The following is a 19,159-nucleotide window of genomic DNA, read 5'->3' as shown; positions in this document are numbered from 1 at the left end:
AATTTATAAAACCACAATTTCGGGAACAGCTGGAATTATGAGGGCTGTTGGATTATTGCATGTCTAATAAAGTGCAGGCTCTGAGCAAAACTGCTCCTGTGGTTCAAACATTCACCCCATCCTACCTCATGTAAGTCCTTGGCTATTTAATAAGCCGGCACAGCTCCCTCAGCAGCCTCCCCCTCTCAAGACACTAATTTGAGTCTCTTTAGCCTGCTCCAGCCAAACTCTTTTACAAAACACGGGCGTTTAAGACGTTCTACACCTCATAGCCCACTGGCAGATGTGGTTAATAACACATATTCCAAAGCTTTTAAGATAGGTAGGAAGAGAAACACTCGCACACACGTACGGACAACAGAAACTCGGAATGCCATTTCCTTTGGAAACAGAGCTAAGAAATCGGAGAAGGTGTGTTAGGAAACCGCCAATATTTTACATCTAAACAACTATGTCAATAGCTGATTTCTAAACATATTAGGCACAATACCTGTGTTCAGCTGGGACAATAGTCAGCTTATACCTGTTATTGCAGGAGCAGCATCCATCAGTGATGAACAGAATCTAAAAATGGTAATTGTGGTAACAGCGTACAAAATCACCTCATTTGCATCGGTAATCACACCAGATAGCTGAGTAAACTTGTCATGAACGGTATGCTTAATTGGCTTAAAACCTGGATTGAAATTATTATAGAATTTTGTACATAAGGTGTAGTGCCAAGATTAAGGCTCAGTATCTCTGATATAAAATGAGTATTGTTGCTCCTAAGCACATGTAGAATGAAAAATCATCCACTGTCCAAACATTCACTGCGATAGATAAGCACAAAGAAATGTTAAATTGCAGTAAGTAACTGTAAAAATGACTTTATGTGTTTTTCTTTTTACTCCTGCGATTCTCTGTTATATAGTTCTGGCTCAGGGGTTACTATATCATGTCCGTTCTATTTTTTCACTGAATGAGATTTTTTTCTCTTGATCCGTACGTTCACAGAGAGTGTCAGGTTCTTACACTGCTGCAGATTTCCAGCTGGAACTTAGCTGACAGGTTTGTTGATGATGCACTCGCTATAAAACAGCCTGGATCATTCCTGGAGACATTTCTGTGGGCCTAAGAGCAGTAAACCACCCCGGCGTCTCATGTAATCCTGATTACACAGGCAGAAGCAGCTGGCTGAGTATCATCTTCAGTACTGCCCTTTGCAGGTTAGGTTCTCTTTCTAAACGAATTTCCAAGAGAAAAATGGAACGATTCTGAGCGCAAACTTAGCAGGCTAAAGCTGCCTTCAGCTGCAGAGGCATCCTCTTCACAAGGTCGTCTTGAGCCTGAAGCTTGTGGAAGAGGTGGGCACAAGCTGAGTTCCCTGGCTGTATATTCAAGAGAGGCATTTCAGCGGCACGAGGCAATAGCAGAAGCACCCACAGAGCCCCTCTGCTGTCACCCTGCCGGGGAGGCAAATTGCTCCCCGTTAGGTCCCCAGCAAATGTCCTCAGGGAGCAGCCCGATGACTGGAGTCGCGAGCTGGGGACATGTTTGCCTCTTGTAGCCTACACGCCATCACCTGATAAAACTAGGCTTTTTTAATTTTTCATCTCAGAAAGGTCAGAAACTATTAACTTCTGGAAGTTTAGCACTTTTAGGGTTTCAAATTTGTAAAACGATTTCTTCCCCAATTCCCTGAAGCTCTGAACGCCACATTTTAGCCTTGGAGAGTGGTTTTACAGCTATATAGATATGCTGAAGCACCTGGAAAGTGGGGTTTGTAATGGAAATGCTTATAGGCCGTTAACTATAACAGTGCTAGAGGTCATTGTTATAATGACATTAAATAAAAACTGTCAGCTACAAATTATTTTTAGAGATGAGTGCGTTCCAGTGTCAAGTGTAACTGGTGAAATCACAGGGGATATATGAACTGGGCATGAGAATGTCTTACAGGAAGAAGAAGAGCTGCTGCAGAAAAGACAAATCCATTTCTTGTTTACACAAGGAGAAGGTTACATGTGGTCTGGATCCGTGAATAAGGGTCCCTAAGGGACAAGTGCAGCTTCCCAGACAAAGCAAATGAGAGAATTGTTATCTCCTTGGCACGTTTTAGCAGGGCCCGTAGCAATAGGACAAGGGGTGATGGTTTTAAACCAAAAGAGGGTAGATTTAGGCTAGATACAAGGAAGAAATTTTTCACGATGAGGGTGGTGAACCCCTGGCCCAGGTTGCCCAGAGAGGTGGTGGATGCCCCATCCCTGAGAACATCCCAGGTCAGGTTGGACGGGGCTCTGAGCACCCTGCTCTGGTTGGGGATGTCCCTGCTCATGGCAGGGGGGTTGAACTAGACGACCTTTTAAAGGCCCCTCCAACCCAAACTATTCTATGATGTTATGATTTTAGTATGTAGCAGCAGACCATCAGACAGGAGCTATTTCAGGCTGCTGTGGTTTTTTTTCTGGCATATAAGAAAACATTGTCTTGTTATTTTGATAGCCAACACTCACCCTCTTGTCATTATGTGATGGGTCATAAGTGACTATTTAATAGATACCCTATAGTTTACTACCACTTAACTGTAAATCTGTCTTTGCCCAGATCCTGCCAAGTTTGGTATGTAAAGCTGTTGCTCCTTCTTTCAGGTCACCTGTGACCTCCAGATGCTGTGGAAGGCCAGAAGAAGAAAAAATAAGGCATGACTCAATGCAGTAGAGTCTTGACTTCTTGATCAAGAAGGATTTTTTAGGCTAACTTTTGCCCTTAGGAAGTCATGAACTAAAGCAGCGCAGAAACCCATGTCTCTGGTATCATAAAATGAACATTTCTACCTGCTTTGCTTCTGCTACCACATCTATGGAAAATCTTACTTCTCTGGCACAAAGGTCCTCTGTATCCTGGTGCACAGTCACAGGTCCCATCCTCTGGGGAGCAGGATCCCCCGTTCTCACAGTTACAGGAGATGGAGCAGTTTGGTCCCCAGCGGCCCTGGGTGCATATATTGTCACAGTGGATGCCTAAAGATGTAAAGGCACACGTTAGGTTTCACACAGCTTACGCTGCTCGTTGATCAAAGAAATGTTTGGCTGGACTGATACCTCGCAGCACATCACAGAGCAAACAAGGGAGCCTGGAAAGGAAATAGCTATCCTTTTATCTGCTTAATAAAGTGAAAATTAAGAAAATGCCAAAGAGGTGAATTCTGTAGGTGTTAGCGGGCTCCTGACAGTCCTTAGCACCATTAAAGAAACTCTGCATGTCTTCTGGGAGATGAAGGTCGGGAATCGCTTTAAAGTCACGAAATATCTCAAAAAGCTGGTCTGGAACTATGCAGTTGATTGAAGCCTGATTACTTAACTGTTGTGAAATGGAAGACGAAAAAAAGGAAAAATCAGGGTTCTGGAAAAACATGCCCGGTATTTGCATTCCTGAACATGTGTAAATTCAGTTCTATGCTGTGTGTTGTTCACTCCCTGGCTTAAAGCACTGTGCTCTGGGTCATTACGTGCGTACCCCACATCCACCCAGAGCTCTCCGAGTTCTGTGTTAATGAACCGAGTTCTGATCTAGCAAGTGGCCATATGTGGGCACAGGCTGATCATTTGCATGTTAAATGGAGACTGAGACCTGCCAATCCAGCTCCCAGTGATTCCCAGGGTTGTTGTTTGATATTTATCATTATGAAAAGCAAAGCTTGGAAACACTGAAAGAAGCACACAGCCAGAAAGCTTAACATGAGGCTTCTGGCATTGTTTCAACTCCTTTTGTTTTAACTGGTGACTTTTAAAAACAGCCTTGTGCCATGGCTTGTCGCGTATAAATGTAATCTAAGGATTTGATCCCGCAAAGCCTTACTTGTCCGAGAGGCTCTTACTCCACTGGGATAAGACAGTACCAATACCTGCAGTTAGCAGAGCTATTTGCATGATCAGGAGCTCCTTGGATTGAAAAAGGTTTGCAGGATCATGAACTAGGAGAGACACCCAGCACTGCCAGCTGCAGGGAGTGGCATTAACAGCACGCTGTAGATACCGAGGACAACAGAAAAAATTAATCACAGGCTGGCTTGAAAATTTTCCTAACGACGTCTCCACACCAGGTGCCTTACAACTGTGCCACCAAGACGTGACGGTGTACACATGCCCCAGCTAGACTTTCAACATGAAGATGTTCTTTATCGTCCATGCACATGTCCCCACTGCGTGATGGGATAAATGCAGACCAGGGCTGTGAGAGCCCCCGCCTCAGCCGGAGGTTGGATTAGTGCATCGCTAAGGAGAAATACAATCCCAAGTAATTTCCTCCACCTCTGATAACTTCATCTGGATGCTACAGGTAATGGACTGTATTTGTGAAGCCGTGATCTGTACAGTCACCAAACTTTGAGGATTATTAAATCAGCTAAAAGTCATTATAAACACACTTACGGTGCAGTTTCAAGCCGGTTTTATAAATCTCTGAAGTTAATACAGTAAGAAATACTGCAGAGGCAAAACTTCCCTTTTCTGAAGATTAATCACACAATTATAATGTCCCTTCCTAGAAAATCTTAACCAAGGCTGGCAAAAGTACGGTTTGAAATGGGGTTTCTAGTAACACATGATCATAGCTTTATTTATAAAGAGGCATAGTCCATGCTGTAGAGCTTAAAAGAATCACATTAAAGTAGAGTAAAAACAAAATACAAGCTCAATCCCTTAATATCTAACTAAATAAATCTGAAACAAACGAATGCAAAAAGAGACGAGGAACATTTGTATTAGTAAAATCAAGAAAAACCATTATTTTAATACAGTCTTCCCTACTTCCTTTGAAATCAAATATATCCTTGGATTACTTAAACGGTAAATGCTTTGTGTGTGCATTTGTGCATCTACAGTTCTCTGTAAGTTAAAATTCATACAATAAATAGTAAATAAATGCATTTCATTTTTATACATACGTATACATGATCATTTATAGTTTTGAGAGTCTTGAGCGCGAGCTCCCAGAAATGAAATTCAGACACGAACGTGGAAAAAAGTGTATCTTTTCCTCCCGACTGCAGCGTTAAAAAGACAATTCTCTCATTGTGAATGGGCTATTTATAAATGGAGACAATTAAACAGCATTATTTCTTGTCTCTTTTGGCAAAGTTTGGGGAAGAATGACATTGACTCCTTTCTCTTGAAAGGTAGCTGAATTAGAATGCCATGGCTGCTCTTTGCAGCAGCAAAGTCCTTCTTTTAGTAATGAATAATGAGGGATGTCTTCCCGCTCCTAACGAAGGCAATGAGTCATTGTGAAGCCGATTGTTGTAATGAAATGTAAAGGGGGGAAAAGGAAACCTTCTAGAAGACACTGATACCCGTTACAGCAGGTATTTATTTATAAATTTTCAGAAGACAACCGAGAAGGTGCCGCAATCAATTTTCATTACTTTATATTACTCTAAGTTAATCCTCATGGAAGACTTCATTTTTGGAGGCTCCTACACACATTGAATTGCAAATGTAAATGAGAAGTTAAAATTGCATCTGGACATGCATGTCTTATGGACTTGTGCTAAAAAAAGCACCTTAATTTTACAATTCCCTAACTTGACAGCATACGAAGGGGGAGTCCATCCCTCCCAGCTACTTTACAGCTGGAGTCAGTGAAGCAGCAAACTTCTTTAACGTAAAGCTTTAATATTTACTTAGGAGCCTGCTGCTGAACATTTCTGATAAGCAATTAGTCTTCAATTTCCAGAAATACAAAAAATGCTGAAGTTGACACATCTCTGTGTCATGTACCGGACACATCTCTGTATCATCTCATGTTACAACCACAGATTCCTACTTTATGAACAAATCCCTTGTTTCCCAAGCACGATGCAGCAAATGGAGAGACAACTATCAGAAGAAGTCCCTGAAGCTGCAGGAAGCAGTCCTCCACATAAGCTCTATTGCCTACCTACCAGGAAATTATCTTCCTGCCTGAGGCTGTGGTTCACAATTGCAGAACTAGTACGAAATTACACTTCCAAGACTTTCTTAAACAACGTTCTGGGGGTGAATTGTAAATGAAATTCACATAACTTACAGGAAATTATAGTTATCCACTGTGCTTGGGCGAAGGACGCTTGCACTCTCATGCAGTAAGCCAGCGCCAAGGTAAGAGCCGACGCGCTGTGCCTTTCAGTTCAGCCTGTGAAACAGCAGCCACAACACCTCCACGTCCCGGAGTGGATTCGGGGTACTGGATTTCTGCAGACACCGTCTGCTTTCCAGTAAGATTCCCACTGCCGGCCTTTGGGCTGCTCTGCACATGGAATTTAGCTGACTGTCCCAGGAGTGGCTTCACTCCCCCTCCCCACGCCGTCCTCCTTTGCACGCGGGTAGGAAAAACAGTACTAAGCACCTGAATTGCCGTTCGTGCTGTGAAAAACCCCATCCGGAATGAACTTGACCCACCAGAGCAGTCATGACTGCACTCTTTTAAGGGACAGCTACACGAGAGAGCTGTTCCAAGCTCTTTCTCCTTAAGCGCCCTTCCAGCATAGTTCACTACCAAGTGGCAAAGCGGCTGCTGTCTGGGACCGCGGCAGTATCTGGCGTATCTCCAGCACAGACTTCCCGCGGGTGAAGCGCCGGGCTCCGCGGGGATCTTCCAGTGCAGAGCTGAAGATGGTATTTTGATAAAGGAAGGCGGGTGGAGGAGGAAGGGTGTCCGGCAAGAGCACTGACTGGCGGAAACTCGTCAAGTCACATACGTCATACGGTAATAATGTATATCACACTTAGGGTCCAGTTCTGCTGCCTAGGGGCTAGAGGAGTGTGTCCCTGGTGACTCGATATAAGTTTGTGTCTGGCTTACATGGAGCAGTGTCAATTTTTACTAGATTAAGTTGGTTCTTTGTATTAAAATTTACAAATCGGTGCGATGGATTCAGCTAATGTCCACACAACCATCATGAAAAGGAGCAAGAAAAAGAAAAAGGAAAAAACCAAAAAACAAGCCATGCAACTGGGATGTAAGGCATCTACTGAAGAGCTACTTCATATACTGCTTCCATTAGTAATCTTCAATTGTTTCAATGAAAGTTTGTCAAAGTAACGCAGATTTAATACTGCCTGTAACTATATCGCACTGAAGGACTTTGGAGGGTGAAATTCCCGAAAGCCAGACATAAGTAGAATTCCCTTTTTTCCCTCTCCAGCTTACTTGTGCAATTTCACTGGTGCTTGGGGATTACGTCTCTAGCTCTTAATAAAGCCTGCCATTGTTTTTCTGCCTTGCCTCTTGATAGTTGGAAACTAATACTCCAAACACAACAGAAGAGCAAAAACGGATGGAATAAATGAGAACCAGTGGCCTATTTTTGACCACCGCTATCCCCTTGACAGTAGCCTCTGCAGCAGGGCCGGCATGCTGGCCAGCATCTAATTATTTTGCAGGGATGTAGGAATTTGATAAATTATAGGATGCAGCTCCCTTCCCCCCCTGTACTTTAATTTTATATCTACCAGTGTACAACTGTAATTATTTCTCTGAATAAGATCTTCAGCTTTTTTTTTTTTTCCCCAATAGTCACAATCTAAAGACAGATGCAACATCAATTAGCAGTGACAGGAATGATTTCAGCAGACATTTGAATCCAACACAAACATTGTGCTCTCCTCCACCTGTCTTTCAACATGACATGAAGTCATAATAATCTCTCATTTCTGGCATTTGAATAGCTTTGGAAAGAACTGCTTTTTATGCATAAATAGGCAGTGGATTTATGCAGGCAGTACAGTGGAGGCCTGAAGTTTGGTGATTCACGCTTGGCTGTGATCTGGAATACCTGGTAGCTTTTGTCTCCGGCACTACCAATTCTTAACGGTGGTTGTCTACCTGTTGACACAGTAGATAGCGGCAAAACCACAACGGTAGCAACACCGCTGCCGGAGCAGAAAATAGCCTCATGATTACAGCTGCAAGGCTATTTTAGATAAGTAATGGTAGAAAGAGAGCCAGCAAGCACTTGGTCGTACTGAAAGGAGCTATGGGACTGTATCGCTGCATGCGATGGCTGGAATGGGCTGCTCCTTCGTGCGATACCACCGCTCTGGTCTCCATCGCGCCGGGCTGCGGCACGCGCAGCGACGCCTTTGGCGGCTGTAGCCCATCTCCCACCCAGCCGTCAGCCCTGGAGCCGTTCCCAGGTCGTGCCAAGGTCAGAGCCAGAGTCCACTGAGGGCACCTGGAAGTCTTGCCTCGGCCTCCTAATTTGTACATTTATTTCCGATAATGATTTCTATAATCCTACGTCCACGTTTTCTTTAACCTTACTCTCTTCTCTTTCCCCGGTACTCTTCTTGCGGCTACACTTATGTTTTGCCTATAAATTCAATTTAAATCAGCTTTGTATTTGAGATTAGATCAGCGTGCTTTCCTAAGTAAGCAGTGAATATTTTGCTGCTTCAGTCTATGAAAGGTAAAAGAAAATTCAATAAGAACATAAGAAAGAACTGTCCGATTAGCTCTGGATCAGCTGTTCAGGAGGTGCTATGACAGGACACGAACAAGAGTTCTTAAAGAATACGTAATGCTTTTCTATCACTTTTTGCATCTTCATATTTATTCCTACCTGCGGCAAACCCTGAAGTATTTGACTCAGATCCAGTCAGAAACACCACAGCACAATTTGTGACAGCTCAGCTTTTAAGCATGCTGAAGACCGAGAAAATCTGCTTGGGTAAGGCAGCGGATAGAAGAAAACATAAAGGGATCTCTCATAAAATTAAATGGAAACATTAAGAATTGATGGCGGCTCATCCAGTCTGCAAATAAGTTATTTTTGTTTTTATATAGTGAAACTATTCAACAGAGATAACAGCAGCCACATTCTCATTATCTATGAACTTTTGTGGTGTTCTCAAAAGGCTTTTCTAACTCGGAATTTTTTTGCACGTTGATATGGCGGAGCCCTTGCTTACCTTGCTAAGCACTGTTCACCAGTGGGCTTCAGAGGGGCGAATCCTGGGTGTAATAGCTCATCAGTCTAAATGAAACCTCCATGATCTGGTCCTAAATAATGAAGAATAAGCCTTTCCCTGCAGCCAGTGAAAAATTCTAAATTGTCTCTTCTCTCACCATTGCATGGGCGATTTATGCACCCATTAATGTAAGTGTTTTTCTGAAAGTAATATACTTACAGCCTAATGCACCTCTGTGGAGCACTAATCGTACCCCTATTTTTAATTATCTAGAGAAAACTCCATATATGAATCATCCAACTCAGGGAATTTATGCAATAAAAGCTTTTGAGGCAAGAGACCTACCTCACAAGAAATTGAGTAAGTCAAAATGTTTGCTAAAATTAAGGATCATCTGGTTCCTTTTGCTACAGGATATTCTCCAGGGCGCACTACTGCAGGAAGAAAAGTTGACACCAGCAGAAAGGGCAGATCTGGAAGAAAACAGTACTAAAAGGAGTCAAGTCCTATGCAGTCCTCCTCCACCTGCAGGACGCTTCCTTCCCACCGTTTCTCAAACTCTGGACATGGCTTCAGGCCAGGGAGGAGGAGAAACCTGGGAAAGATCCAAGCAGACCATCAGCAGGTAAGGCAGGAACTCGTAAGTGGGAAGAAATACATTGCCTTCCTGGCGTTTAAACGTTCCAGCCCCCGAGCTAAGCCATGAGCTAAGAGCGCAGCGTAGCGAGAGCTGTTGTACAACCGCAGGCGTGCAAGCCTTCCCTGCCAACAGCGCTGACTGAAATTCAACCTCTTCGCCTTCGTGTGGGATGGGAAGGAAGATGTTTACACCGTTTGTCACTGCAAACACTTTCACCAATAACATATATACACAATGCTGTAGCTTGCTGGCTGTTTGTTGGATGATCTTTCCTTTTTCTTCTTTCACACAGCATGCCAGCATCCAGTATTTAGTCTGCTGAAATGTTCACAAATAATTTTTCACCGCTTCTCACCCACTTTATTTATAGGTGAGCAAATTGTACACACAAACAAACTTATATATAGAATGCCTCCGTATTAAAATGGAAAACGGTCGAAGATCTCTAGCATCAAGATTAATTTTTTTAGAACCCATTAAATTAGCATAATCCAGGATGCCATCCAAGCTATATCTTTTCACATAAATTTGAAAGCTGTCCCTCAAGAAGTGAAAAGACACCCCAAAATAAGTACAAAGATAAATGAACTCGTTTCTCTTCTCTGTTTATAAGACTAATACTGCAATCATTTGCATGCATGCTTAAGTTTAGCAGTGGGCTTACTGCAGATTCTAATTATAGTCTAAGGGTCTGATCCAGCTCCCACTGAATGAGTGGCAAAAATCCAACTGATTTCATGAAAGGTGAAATATATACTAAATCTGGCGCAGGACAAACACAACTAAACCTCACTTAGATGAGAATCTGGAGCCCCCTATGTATCTGGCAAGGAATGCGCAGATATAATTAATGCCAGGACATCAATGAAGTCTTTGATGTAACTTCGTAATTCATATTTTTGAAAATTAGCCCTAGACCAGCAGGAACCATACTTAAAGGTTCCTGTCAAAGAGAGAATTTTTAAGCACAGCCTGACATTAAAATCTTATCAACTCACTTGAAATTAAGTCAATGAAAAATTAAAGCTAATTTCTAATAAGCTTATGTTACATTCATAGACTAAAGGGCACTTCTCGAATCCAGAGAATAAGCATACCTTTTCATATGGAAAAGATTTTCACATTTGAAAGGCAGAGGCCAGAAGAGAGGCTAAAATGCACCATTTTAGACTGACTCTAAAAATGACTAGTTTTTCTGTCTGTTTAAAGCTAATGGAAAGATACAGAATAATCACAGAAATAAATTATTAACTTAAAAATCTGGGATAAGACTGCCGAAAGTGATAAGTGCAAAATATGGTTTAGATAATGGGATTAGACATCTAGAAAATGCATGTTTAATAGCAACTTACTGTTGCTCCATTCTGATATTTTAGGCTTTGTATTAGAAATCACGAGCATACAAACCAGTCTGATTTAAAAAAAAGGCCAACCTACAACATTATGAATTCTAAAATACTGTGGATCTCTTCAGCTAAAAACCTGTAGGTGCCCAAAACAAGTCCTCGATTTTTTTTTCTGGTATTAAAGATGCATGGAAACGTCAGCTACCAATTATATCAGTATGCTCTAGGAGTTGATCTATTAATGATGACAGAATTATTTTGGCTTCAACCTGGCACAGCTGAGGATAGGATCTGGCCTAAGGTCATGAACTGGATACTGCTGCAATGGAAGAAAAGTCATATTAATACAAACAAAATGCATTTTATGGGAAGCTAAATGGAAAGCTGGTTTTTTTTTCCTTGAAAGATACACCACCTTTTTGCAAAGAACTCAGAAAAAGTGAAGTTAAAAATACCTTAGAGCTCACCGTCACATTGGTCACTGTTGCTTTACAATTCAAAAAGGACTTCCCTTGAGTAACAGGCTTCAGTTTTACTGAATTAATGTGTCCACAGGAGGGAAGAAACATGTTTCCTCGTCTGAGTGACAGTGCAGATGTCACTCGCAGCCTGCAAATTCTCACGGACGCCAGGTCTCATTCCTCAAAGCTCACCTCATCTGTGAGCGGCCGGCGTTTCCCGACCCCATGAGCTGGCTTACACAATCACACGTGGAAATCCCTACAACGCGAGACTACCACAGCTACCGTACAGTATTTCTGCACATGATAAGAGACAATTAGCGTTTATGTTGCTGGCAACGTATGGAAGTTATTGAGGTTGTAAAGGACAGTGGAATACATATTTTGATTTCCCGTGTGTAATGGCAAAGAGGGAGGCTGCTCTTATGAGACATGAATGAAGCCTGACGGTGAAAGGTACCAGTGCAATAACAAGATGTCTCTTCCTTTCCAGCATACATCATTTTCAGAGCTGCATTTGCCATCCTGATTAATTAAGGAAAATCTGTGAGGGGTTCTTTTATAACTAGCTATGGGATGCACACTTTTATATTTTTCATCCTACATCTTCAGTACCATCCTATTCCCCCCCCCCCCATTTTAGGATGTTAAAATCTACTGAATAAGCTTTGGGTTCGGATATTCAGAAAAGCTACTGAATAAACTAGTTCAGCGGATAACTGAGATGATAGCATCGCGACGGCGGCGTTCTATAAAAACCCGAGCGCGATACAAAAAAGAGAGACAGAACCAAGATTCAGATAAGACAGCATCTCAGATTAAAAGAATTCAGATAAAGAGGATCTGAACTGACCTTAGCATTTACAGGAATGGAACATATCCCCCTGCAGATCGCTTCCTATTTAATCCCACTGTAATATCGGAAAGGTTAACAAAATACACACTGCCACAATTAACTTGGAGCACATTGACTCGTTACAGGGAGGAAATGAGCTTGCTGTGAGTATCAGCCTTTCCTTTCTGTAATCTGTTGGCGAGCGGGATGTCTGACTGTGGAAACGGGTCTTAGAGACAGGACGAGCAAGGGCTGCGTTTGGCTTCCCAGAGAGCCCTGCTAGCCTGGCTCAGGCCAAGCACAAAGGGAGCACCTCCAGAAACTAGCGGACAGGCCAGCAGCTACGACCAATTTAATTATTGAGGGTTGTAGTAATTGCTAGTCGGTATCTGTGAGGAAGCCATTTCTGGCACAAAACGTGCTGCCGGCAGCCCCCGTTAGGAGATGGGACCGAGCTGATGGGGTTTGCACTTCAGCTTGCAAAACCCAGGTAGCTGAGCTGGAGCTGTGATTTCCGGAGCCGCAGTATTACAGCTAACGGAGGAACGTTGCCTCCCCATGTTCTCCCTCCGTCTGACCCACGCAGCAAGGCTACCAGGGCAGCCAGTCCGCTTTCAGGTTATTTATTAAGAAAGAGGTGCCTAATTGAAATTTATGACCTTATCGCTGTCACTGAGCATCCAGGAGAGAAGGCTGCATCTGGACGAGGTGGGACTGATGCCTGCTTCTCTAGGACCTGTTTGTTTGCAAAGGACGTCCAGGAAATGCTCCACCATGCAGCTCTTCCGCGCTTCCATTCTGTGCGGATTCACTGTGTGCAAGATCCCGAATTAACCAAACGCAATTAGCACCGAAGCACTCCGTTTTCAAGCAGTTTCATTCTAACCTGAATGTACACAAAATAACACCTCTTCCACAAATGACTAGTATGTTGGGACCCTTACGGTACCTGTGTGCACACATACACACGCAGAGCTGCAAGCACAGAAGTGATACCCATCTAAAACACAAGGCAGATCTGGAGTAAGAGAGACCCTTATTAATCCTTAGAAGACAATCAGTCTAAGCAGTCAAGACTTGGTCCTGCCGGGGGCTCCACTTTTCCTTTTTAAGCTAGCAACAGATACGAACGCGTCTTCTTTTGCTTTCCAGGGTACCATTTCTGTAAGTGCGGTTACGTGGGCGCGGCACGGTGCAAGCTGGAGATCTCCGCTCGGCGCGAGGCTGAGCCCTTATTGCTGTTGCATCTGGCATTTCCTTCGTGCGGAGGAGAATTCAGCTCCGCATTGCGTCAACGGGTGACAGATCCGATTCCGGCCCACATTTGAAGAAGCTGCACTTTGCTTGTACCACATGAGAGCCTTTCGCCAATGCGGTTTTGGTCTTCTACGTACACGTTATACTTGCCATGCTATCTACAAAGCCATTTGTGATACAACGGGCCTGTGCACCCGCTTGGGTAACTTTCGGCAACAACAACAGGGCACAATCATCTCTAGATCTGATCTAACTGCTGCCTTTGGCTGCACATGTGCGATTCCCCACTGAACTTAATGGAAACTGTGCATGCAGGTCTCTGAGCGGCTTCTTGCCAGCGTGCTCGTTTCTGCATACAGCTGGTTTGCACAGCTTCGTGATCTCTGGGTTGATATACGGGAACCTCTTCATCATCTTCCCCTCTGCCAGGTACGCTCAGCTCTTGAAAATTACCTTTCCCCAGCTGGTACACACGGAAAGGCATTGTCCTGAATAATAGTCTCGATGGGTGGCAGTCATAACGTAATAAAAGGATGGTAGGCTGCCGTTAACTTACATTGTATGCTACTCTTTACATGCCTTTTTTCTTCTTTTCCTAGTCTTCCTCCGTGCTCCTACCATCTATCAGTCTCTGAAGGTTTATATCAGTAACGTCTTGAAAACGACTTTAAAGAAAATGGGTTCAATCTTCCTCTTGATCTTTACATAGAACACTGACATCAAGAGGGAGTCCCGCGTGTGGGATGAACATACAGAATATGCTGGTTTAGATGAAGTTTTGTGGCTATTAGGATCAGAAAGCCACGTGAATTCTCTGTCTGGTATGAGTGGGCAGGAAAAACTTCAGATGTTCCATGATCCTGCACTTTTCTGATCTTTTTCAGGCCATGCCTAATTAGTACCAAATTCAGAAAGCAAAAATTTAAGCCTGAATTATTTATCACATCATATTTATAAAATGCACTGCAATACACATCATGGCCCCGTTCACAACAACTACAAATAAGATTAATGTTTCACTGATGCCATAGTCCTTAATATGAAAATATAATTATCTAGCTGAAGAGTTTCTTAAATTACATACTTTCAAACTAGTATGAGCAGAATTTATCCTCGTGTCTGGTGCTAAGCCAAGTGGAAAAAATATTGGAAGTAGAATTGACAAAACACATGTTGGTTCCGTCTATCAACATTTCCAGTGCACACCTTACATGGCCCTGTCAGCATCTCAACCCCAACCAGTTCTCGAATGCTAACGTGATATTTTCCTCCCCGAAATGTGATCCTGAAGAAGGTCCAGAACTGCAGAGGCACATTGAAGAATCAAGTGCTTAGTTTGCAGTAGGTCCACTGCAAGTTAAAATACATTTATCTTGCCCAATATGGAAATTAAAAAAGGAAGGATATCACAGAAATTATTCTTACCTTTCCTTGGAGTAATTAGTGTCTGCATTTGATGTATATTTACAGATGTGCACCAGAGAAAGTATAAAGTATTTGTTGCAAATACCTTTGAGAAAAAGCCGCCACACCTTTAGTCTGCATTGTCTGCAAAGTACATTTTCTGCAGCTTCCTCTGGAATGATACATCCAGAAAGATGTGTAATAAACTTTTGGAGTAAGTGTGTGTAAATAGATCTCTTTAATTTACTGTACTTTTAAATACCATTTTCTCCCTTGAAGAAACTCCCAATGACTACAGCAAAGCCTACCAGCTGTTTCTCTGATGATCATCAATAATGCACAGTAGAGTAAAGCCTGGTAGATGGATACATTGATGGTAAAGAGGCTCAAAGAAAGATGAATGCAGTCCAGTGAGTGAAGAATGCAAGCTGGAGAACGCGATACTAGTGAGCTTATAAAATGGATTTTCTTGTGGGAAAAACGTCCTTTCCAGGGCTGCGTGCCCAGTATCTTTGAAAGTAGCTTTGTTGTAAGCAGTGTATAGAACTTCCGATTTTTGCATTTTATTTAATTCCTAAAAGATTTTTTCCATTGCATGTTCTAGGTATAATTTCATTGCTTTTGCTTCATGTTCCTAGGAGCTGAGCTGCTGTGGTGATGTTCTCTCCATCAGAAATAGAAGGCGTGCATTGCTTTAAGGCATAAATGAAGGGGTAGGGTGACGGTATCCCAAAGGTTAGCTGCCTGATCAGCCTGCCTTGCTTCATACATTCTTCCAATTCGTACTTGTTTGTAAAACAATTAAATTTTCCAAATTAATTGCTGTTAATATAAATGCATTTTGTTTCTCAGTGCCACTGGTGGTTCTGCAGTTATGGGCAAGAATATAAGTTTATTTCCCTCTAGGAAATAAACTTCTAAACTTCCCTCTAGGATTTCCCCCAGAGAGCTGAGGGAGATTAACCACTATTTTAGGCAGCTAAGTGTGAAATACTGGTTGGGTCAATAACTTGCCCCCTGCTGCTGTTAAGTTAGCTGTCAAAAGCTGGCAAAGAGACAAATCGGTATGGAGTCAAGTGCAGGTCTGATTGTACTGAGCTCTCTGGCCTGGACTCTCCGACTTCACTGAATATTCCTCTCTGGCTCTGTGTAATCACAAGAACTCTTTGTCAAACCAGCATTAATCTGCTCTCCATAACTACCCTTCCATGTGACAAGAAGCACGGAGAAACGCATAAAGACAACGTTTTGTGTCAAATCTGGGTTTTGTATGATGGAGCAGCTGTAATGACTCTTAGCATTCCAAAAACACCCATCTGCATCCCCAGGTAGGACGGTCCCAGCATTCACCCTGCCACACCAGCACCCCCGTGGAAAGGGCTGTTCAAGGAGAAGAGCTCTGCAGGACTTCCAGACGATCTGCATCCCTCCTGAGGATTCTTTTTACAGAAGGCTAACATCTGGCTCCAGGTTCAGAGCCATCTTCAACTAATCTGAATACAAATTTAATGAATGTCAATTAATGTCACCATCATGAGTGATTTAAATATGGCTAAGTTCAGCTGATCTTGTCTCAATCCATTATTTAAAAGTTTGCAGTCGCAAGTCCAGTGCTATAACTGATGCAATAGCAAAGCAAAACAACCCACCAAAACCCCAAACCAACAAAACCCCCAAGGTTTACAAAGGCAATTGATAATTTTACCTGTCCAGCCTGCAAGACAGCAGCAGTAACCGGTGACAGGATCACACCCATCTGCGTGGCTACAGTCACAATGTTCACTGCAATTAAGACCATATGTTCCATCCTTCCAAAAATATAAACAAAGAAGTCTCTCAGTAATCAGTTTTTTGTTCTAAAATGTGCAAAATCATCTATCATGTCCCTCAATGTTGAGTCGCATTTTTTAAATTAATATACAGAGAAGATAGAAACAACTCAGTGCCTAACATTTCTATGTAGATTTAAAAAATGATGTTCAAGAAAATGCAGATAACAGGGCAATAGCTCTGAGAAGACATAATGCCAAGTATAATACATCTACTTGACTGCTAGAACCCCAATCTGTTATTTACACATGATTTCCTTCAGATATCCATAGACTAAATGAGATACTGACCTACTGTACATTTAGAAGAGGTATGTGGACTATGGTTTTAAAGGGGATGCAAGACTTTGCCAGCTGTACTTACAGGACACGGCTGGTCACAGTACTCCCCTTGCCACCCGGGTGAGCAGAGACAAAAGCCGTCAGCCGGCCTGCAGGCCGCTCCGTTTGCGCAATAACATGTCTGGTTGCAGTTAAGACCCCAACTTCCACTTGAACATGGAATCGAGCAGTCCACTCCTTGCCACCCTAAAGAAACATATGAGAGAAACAGCATTTGGGATGTTTTCATGAAAAAAGCAAGGTAGACACAGCAAGAAAGGCAGCTTGCAAGCTGATGCTCTTTGATTCTAGGACCAGTTTCCTCCCGATCTTGGTGTGTATTAAGACTATCTTGGGGTCAAAGACTTACCCTTTGATTATGACCTCCCAACTTCATCTACCAGCATCCACACCTACAGAAGGGCGATCTAGGTATCGCTCTGTTGGCTGTTTGCCAGGTTAAGGTGTCGGATGCCCCTCTGGGACCTGCTTGGGCAGCAAGAGCGAGTGCAGTACTGGTGGCAGGCTGGAGACCTGCTGATCGGCGAGAATGCAAGGAACTTGCCATTTGATGCTGCCTGTTTCTCACCTCATTTTTTTGAGAATGCTCTTTAGTATAAAGAAGCTATTACACCCAGAAAAAGACCAAAGCCATCATTTCTAACCATTAAGGCTCCAATCTTAACTACCAGCCGCACAATGGCTTTCATTACACTGCAGCTGTATGTAATGGAGTTGAGCAGTAACTCATGGTTTATACACCCTCATTAAATGGGGTTCTACAGTGATCCATTAATTCATGTTTGAAATGGCAGATTTTATCGTTATTTGCCTCACTTCTGTTTTAGGGCTTATGGATGCCATACAGGCATAGCTCATGTTGGTATTCTCGGGGAAGGCACTGCCACACAGGGAACATAAGAGACACTGTGTTGTGGAGCAGTACAAGATTCCTCAAGTGATTGCTGGATACACGGGTTATGGTCACTACGAAGCACATAAGGGAATTATGGACATACGTGTGCGACGAAAAGAAGTTAGTCTTGCAGAGAGACTCGAGAGCAGGCAAGAGTTCTTGTTCCCCAGATAAAAGACAACCACATCCTGCAACTCCATGCGGGCTCAGGAGACAGAGGATACCTGCACATGGCTGGGGTGTCACAGTGTCAGGGTTCAGGGAGGATGGGGAGCTGAGAATGGCAGCAAGGGCAGACAGCCAGGGCCCACCCCACAGTCCCCAAGCGGAGGGTAGGCAGCTGGGATCGGCGAGGAGCCCAGATCACCAGGAAAGCCTATGGGAACCAGACCAGTCCAAGGTCAAGACAGGCAGGCAGTCTGCAGGTCAGGGTCAGGGTCAGGTCTGATGAGGATAACCACGGCCGGGCACAGCCCAGGGCAACGGGCTGAAGAAAAGAGAGGCAGGAGGCTGCCTCTGCTCCCTTGCCCAGCTGTGCTGCTCTAGGGATGGAGGGGAGAACAGGGGCTTTTGAGTCCTGGAGAAATGGGGCAGCAGAGCGATAGAGAAAAAAAACCCAAGAGTCTGGGAATTGCTTTGCATTTCCTCTGGCGAGGAGCTGTGGCTCTGCCAGCACGCTTCGTTCTGTGACCTGTTCTTGCAGCAGGGCAGTTAAATCTGGCCCCTGGTCAGGGCAGAGACAAAACATACAGTCAAGCTCCTGTTGAGTTTTGATACTTGGGCAGCCTGTTGAATTGCTGACAGGCCTAAGAAAATAGTGGAGTTACTGACTGCACAGCTGTGCCACTTTAAAAGGGGAGATGCGTTGATGCCAAATTGAAGACGGTTGTTCAATCTGAATTTTGTTTACCTTCTTTGCAATAGCACAGACCATCCACAGGGGAACATGCACCATCATTTTTGCAATTACAAACTGATGAGCAATTGGTTCCGTAGGTTCCTGCCATGCAGGTAATGGTGCAGTCATCTCCCTGCAAACCAAAAAAAAGAAATCTGAATCGCAGGAAATTCCCATCTCTGCACAGGGAGGCTTTCTCTTTCGAAACAGTGAACAGAGTGTTATGAGTTGATTGCTGAGTCTTCAGCACTTGAGCAGTCACCGCTGCTTCCCATGATTATGATGCAATTAGTTCTTTGATTGACTTGGAGGAAAGGGACAA

At 43.4% G+C, this 19,159-nt stretch overlaps 1 protein-coding gene across 1 annotated transcript in view; it reads right to left on the bottom strand.

Annotated features, from left to right (window-relative positions):
- The window catches only part of LOC104628233 (multiple epidermal growth factor-like domains protein 11), a gene marked incomplete at its 5' end in the record, with an annotated part of 188,795 nt that overhangs the window by 24,855 nt on the left and 144,781 nt on the right, over positions 1-19,159 (bottom strand). The window contains 4 exons of the mRNA XM_010296747.1: positions 2,856-3,002; positions 16,579-16,681; positions 17,067-17,230; positions 18,850-18,970. Of these exons, the coding sequence (XP_010295049.1) occupies positions 2,856-3,002; positions 16,579-16,681; positions 17,067-17,230; positions 18,850-18,970 (535 nt within the window). The remainder of the gene's footprint in view (positions 1-2,855; positions 3,003-16,578; positions 16,682-17,066; positions 17,231-18,849; positions 18,971-19,159) is intronic.

Source organism: Phaethon lepturus, unplaced genomic scaffold (genome assembly GCF_000687285.1).
Source record: "Phaethon lepturus isolate BGI_N335 unplaced genomic scaffold, ASM68728v1 scaffold7591, whole genome shotgun sequence".
NCBI classification, from domain to species: Eukaryota; Metazoa; Chordata; class Aves; order Phaethontiformes; family Phaethontidae; genus Phaethon; species Phaethon lepturus.
This window is presented reverse-complemented; position numbering and strand designations above follow the sequence as displayed.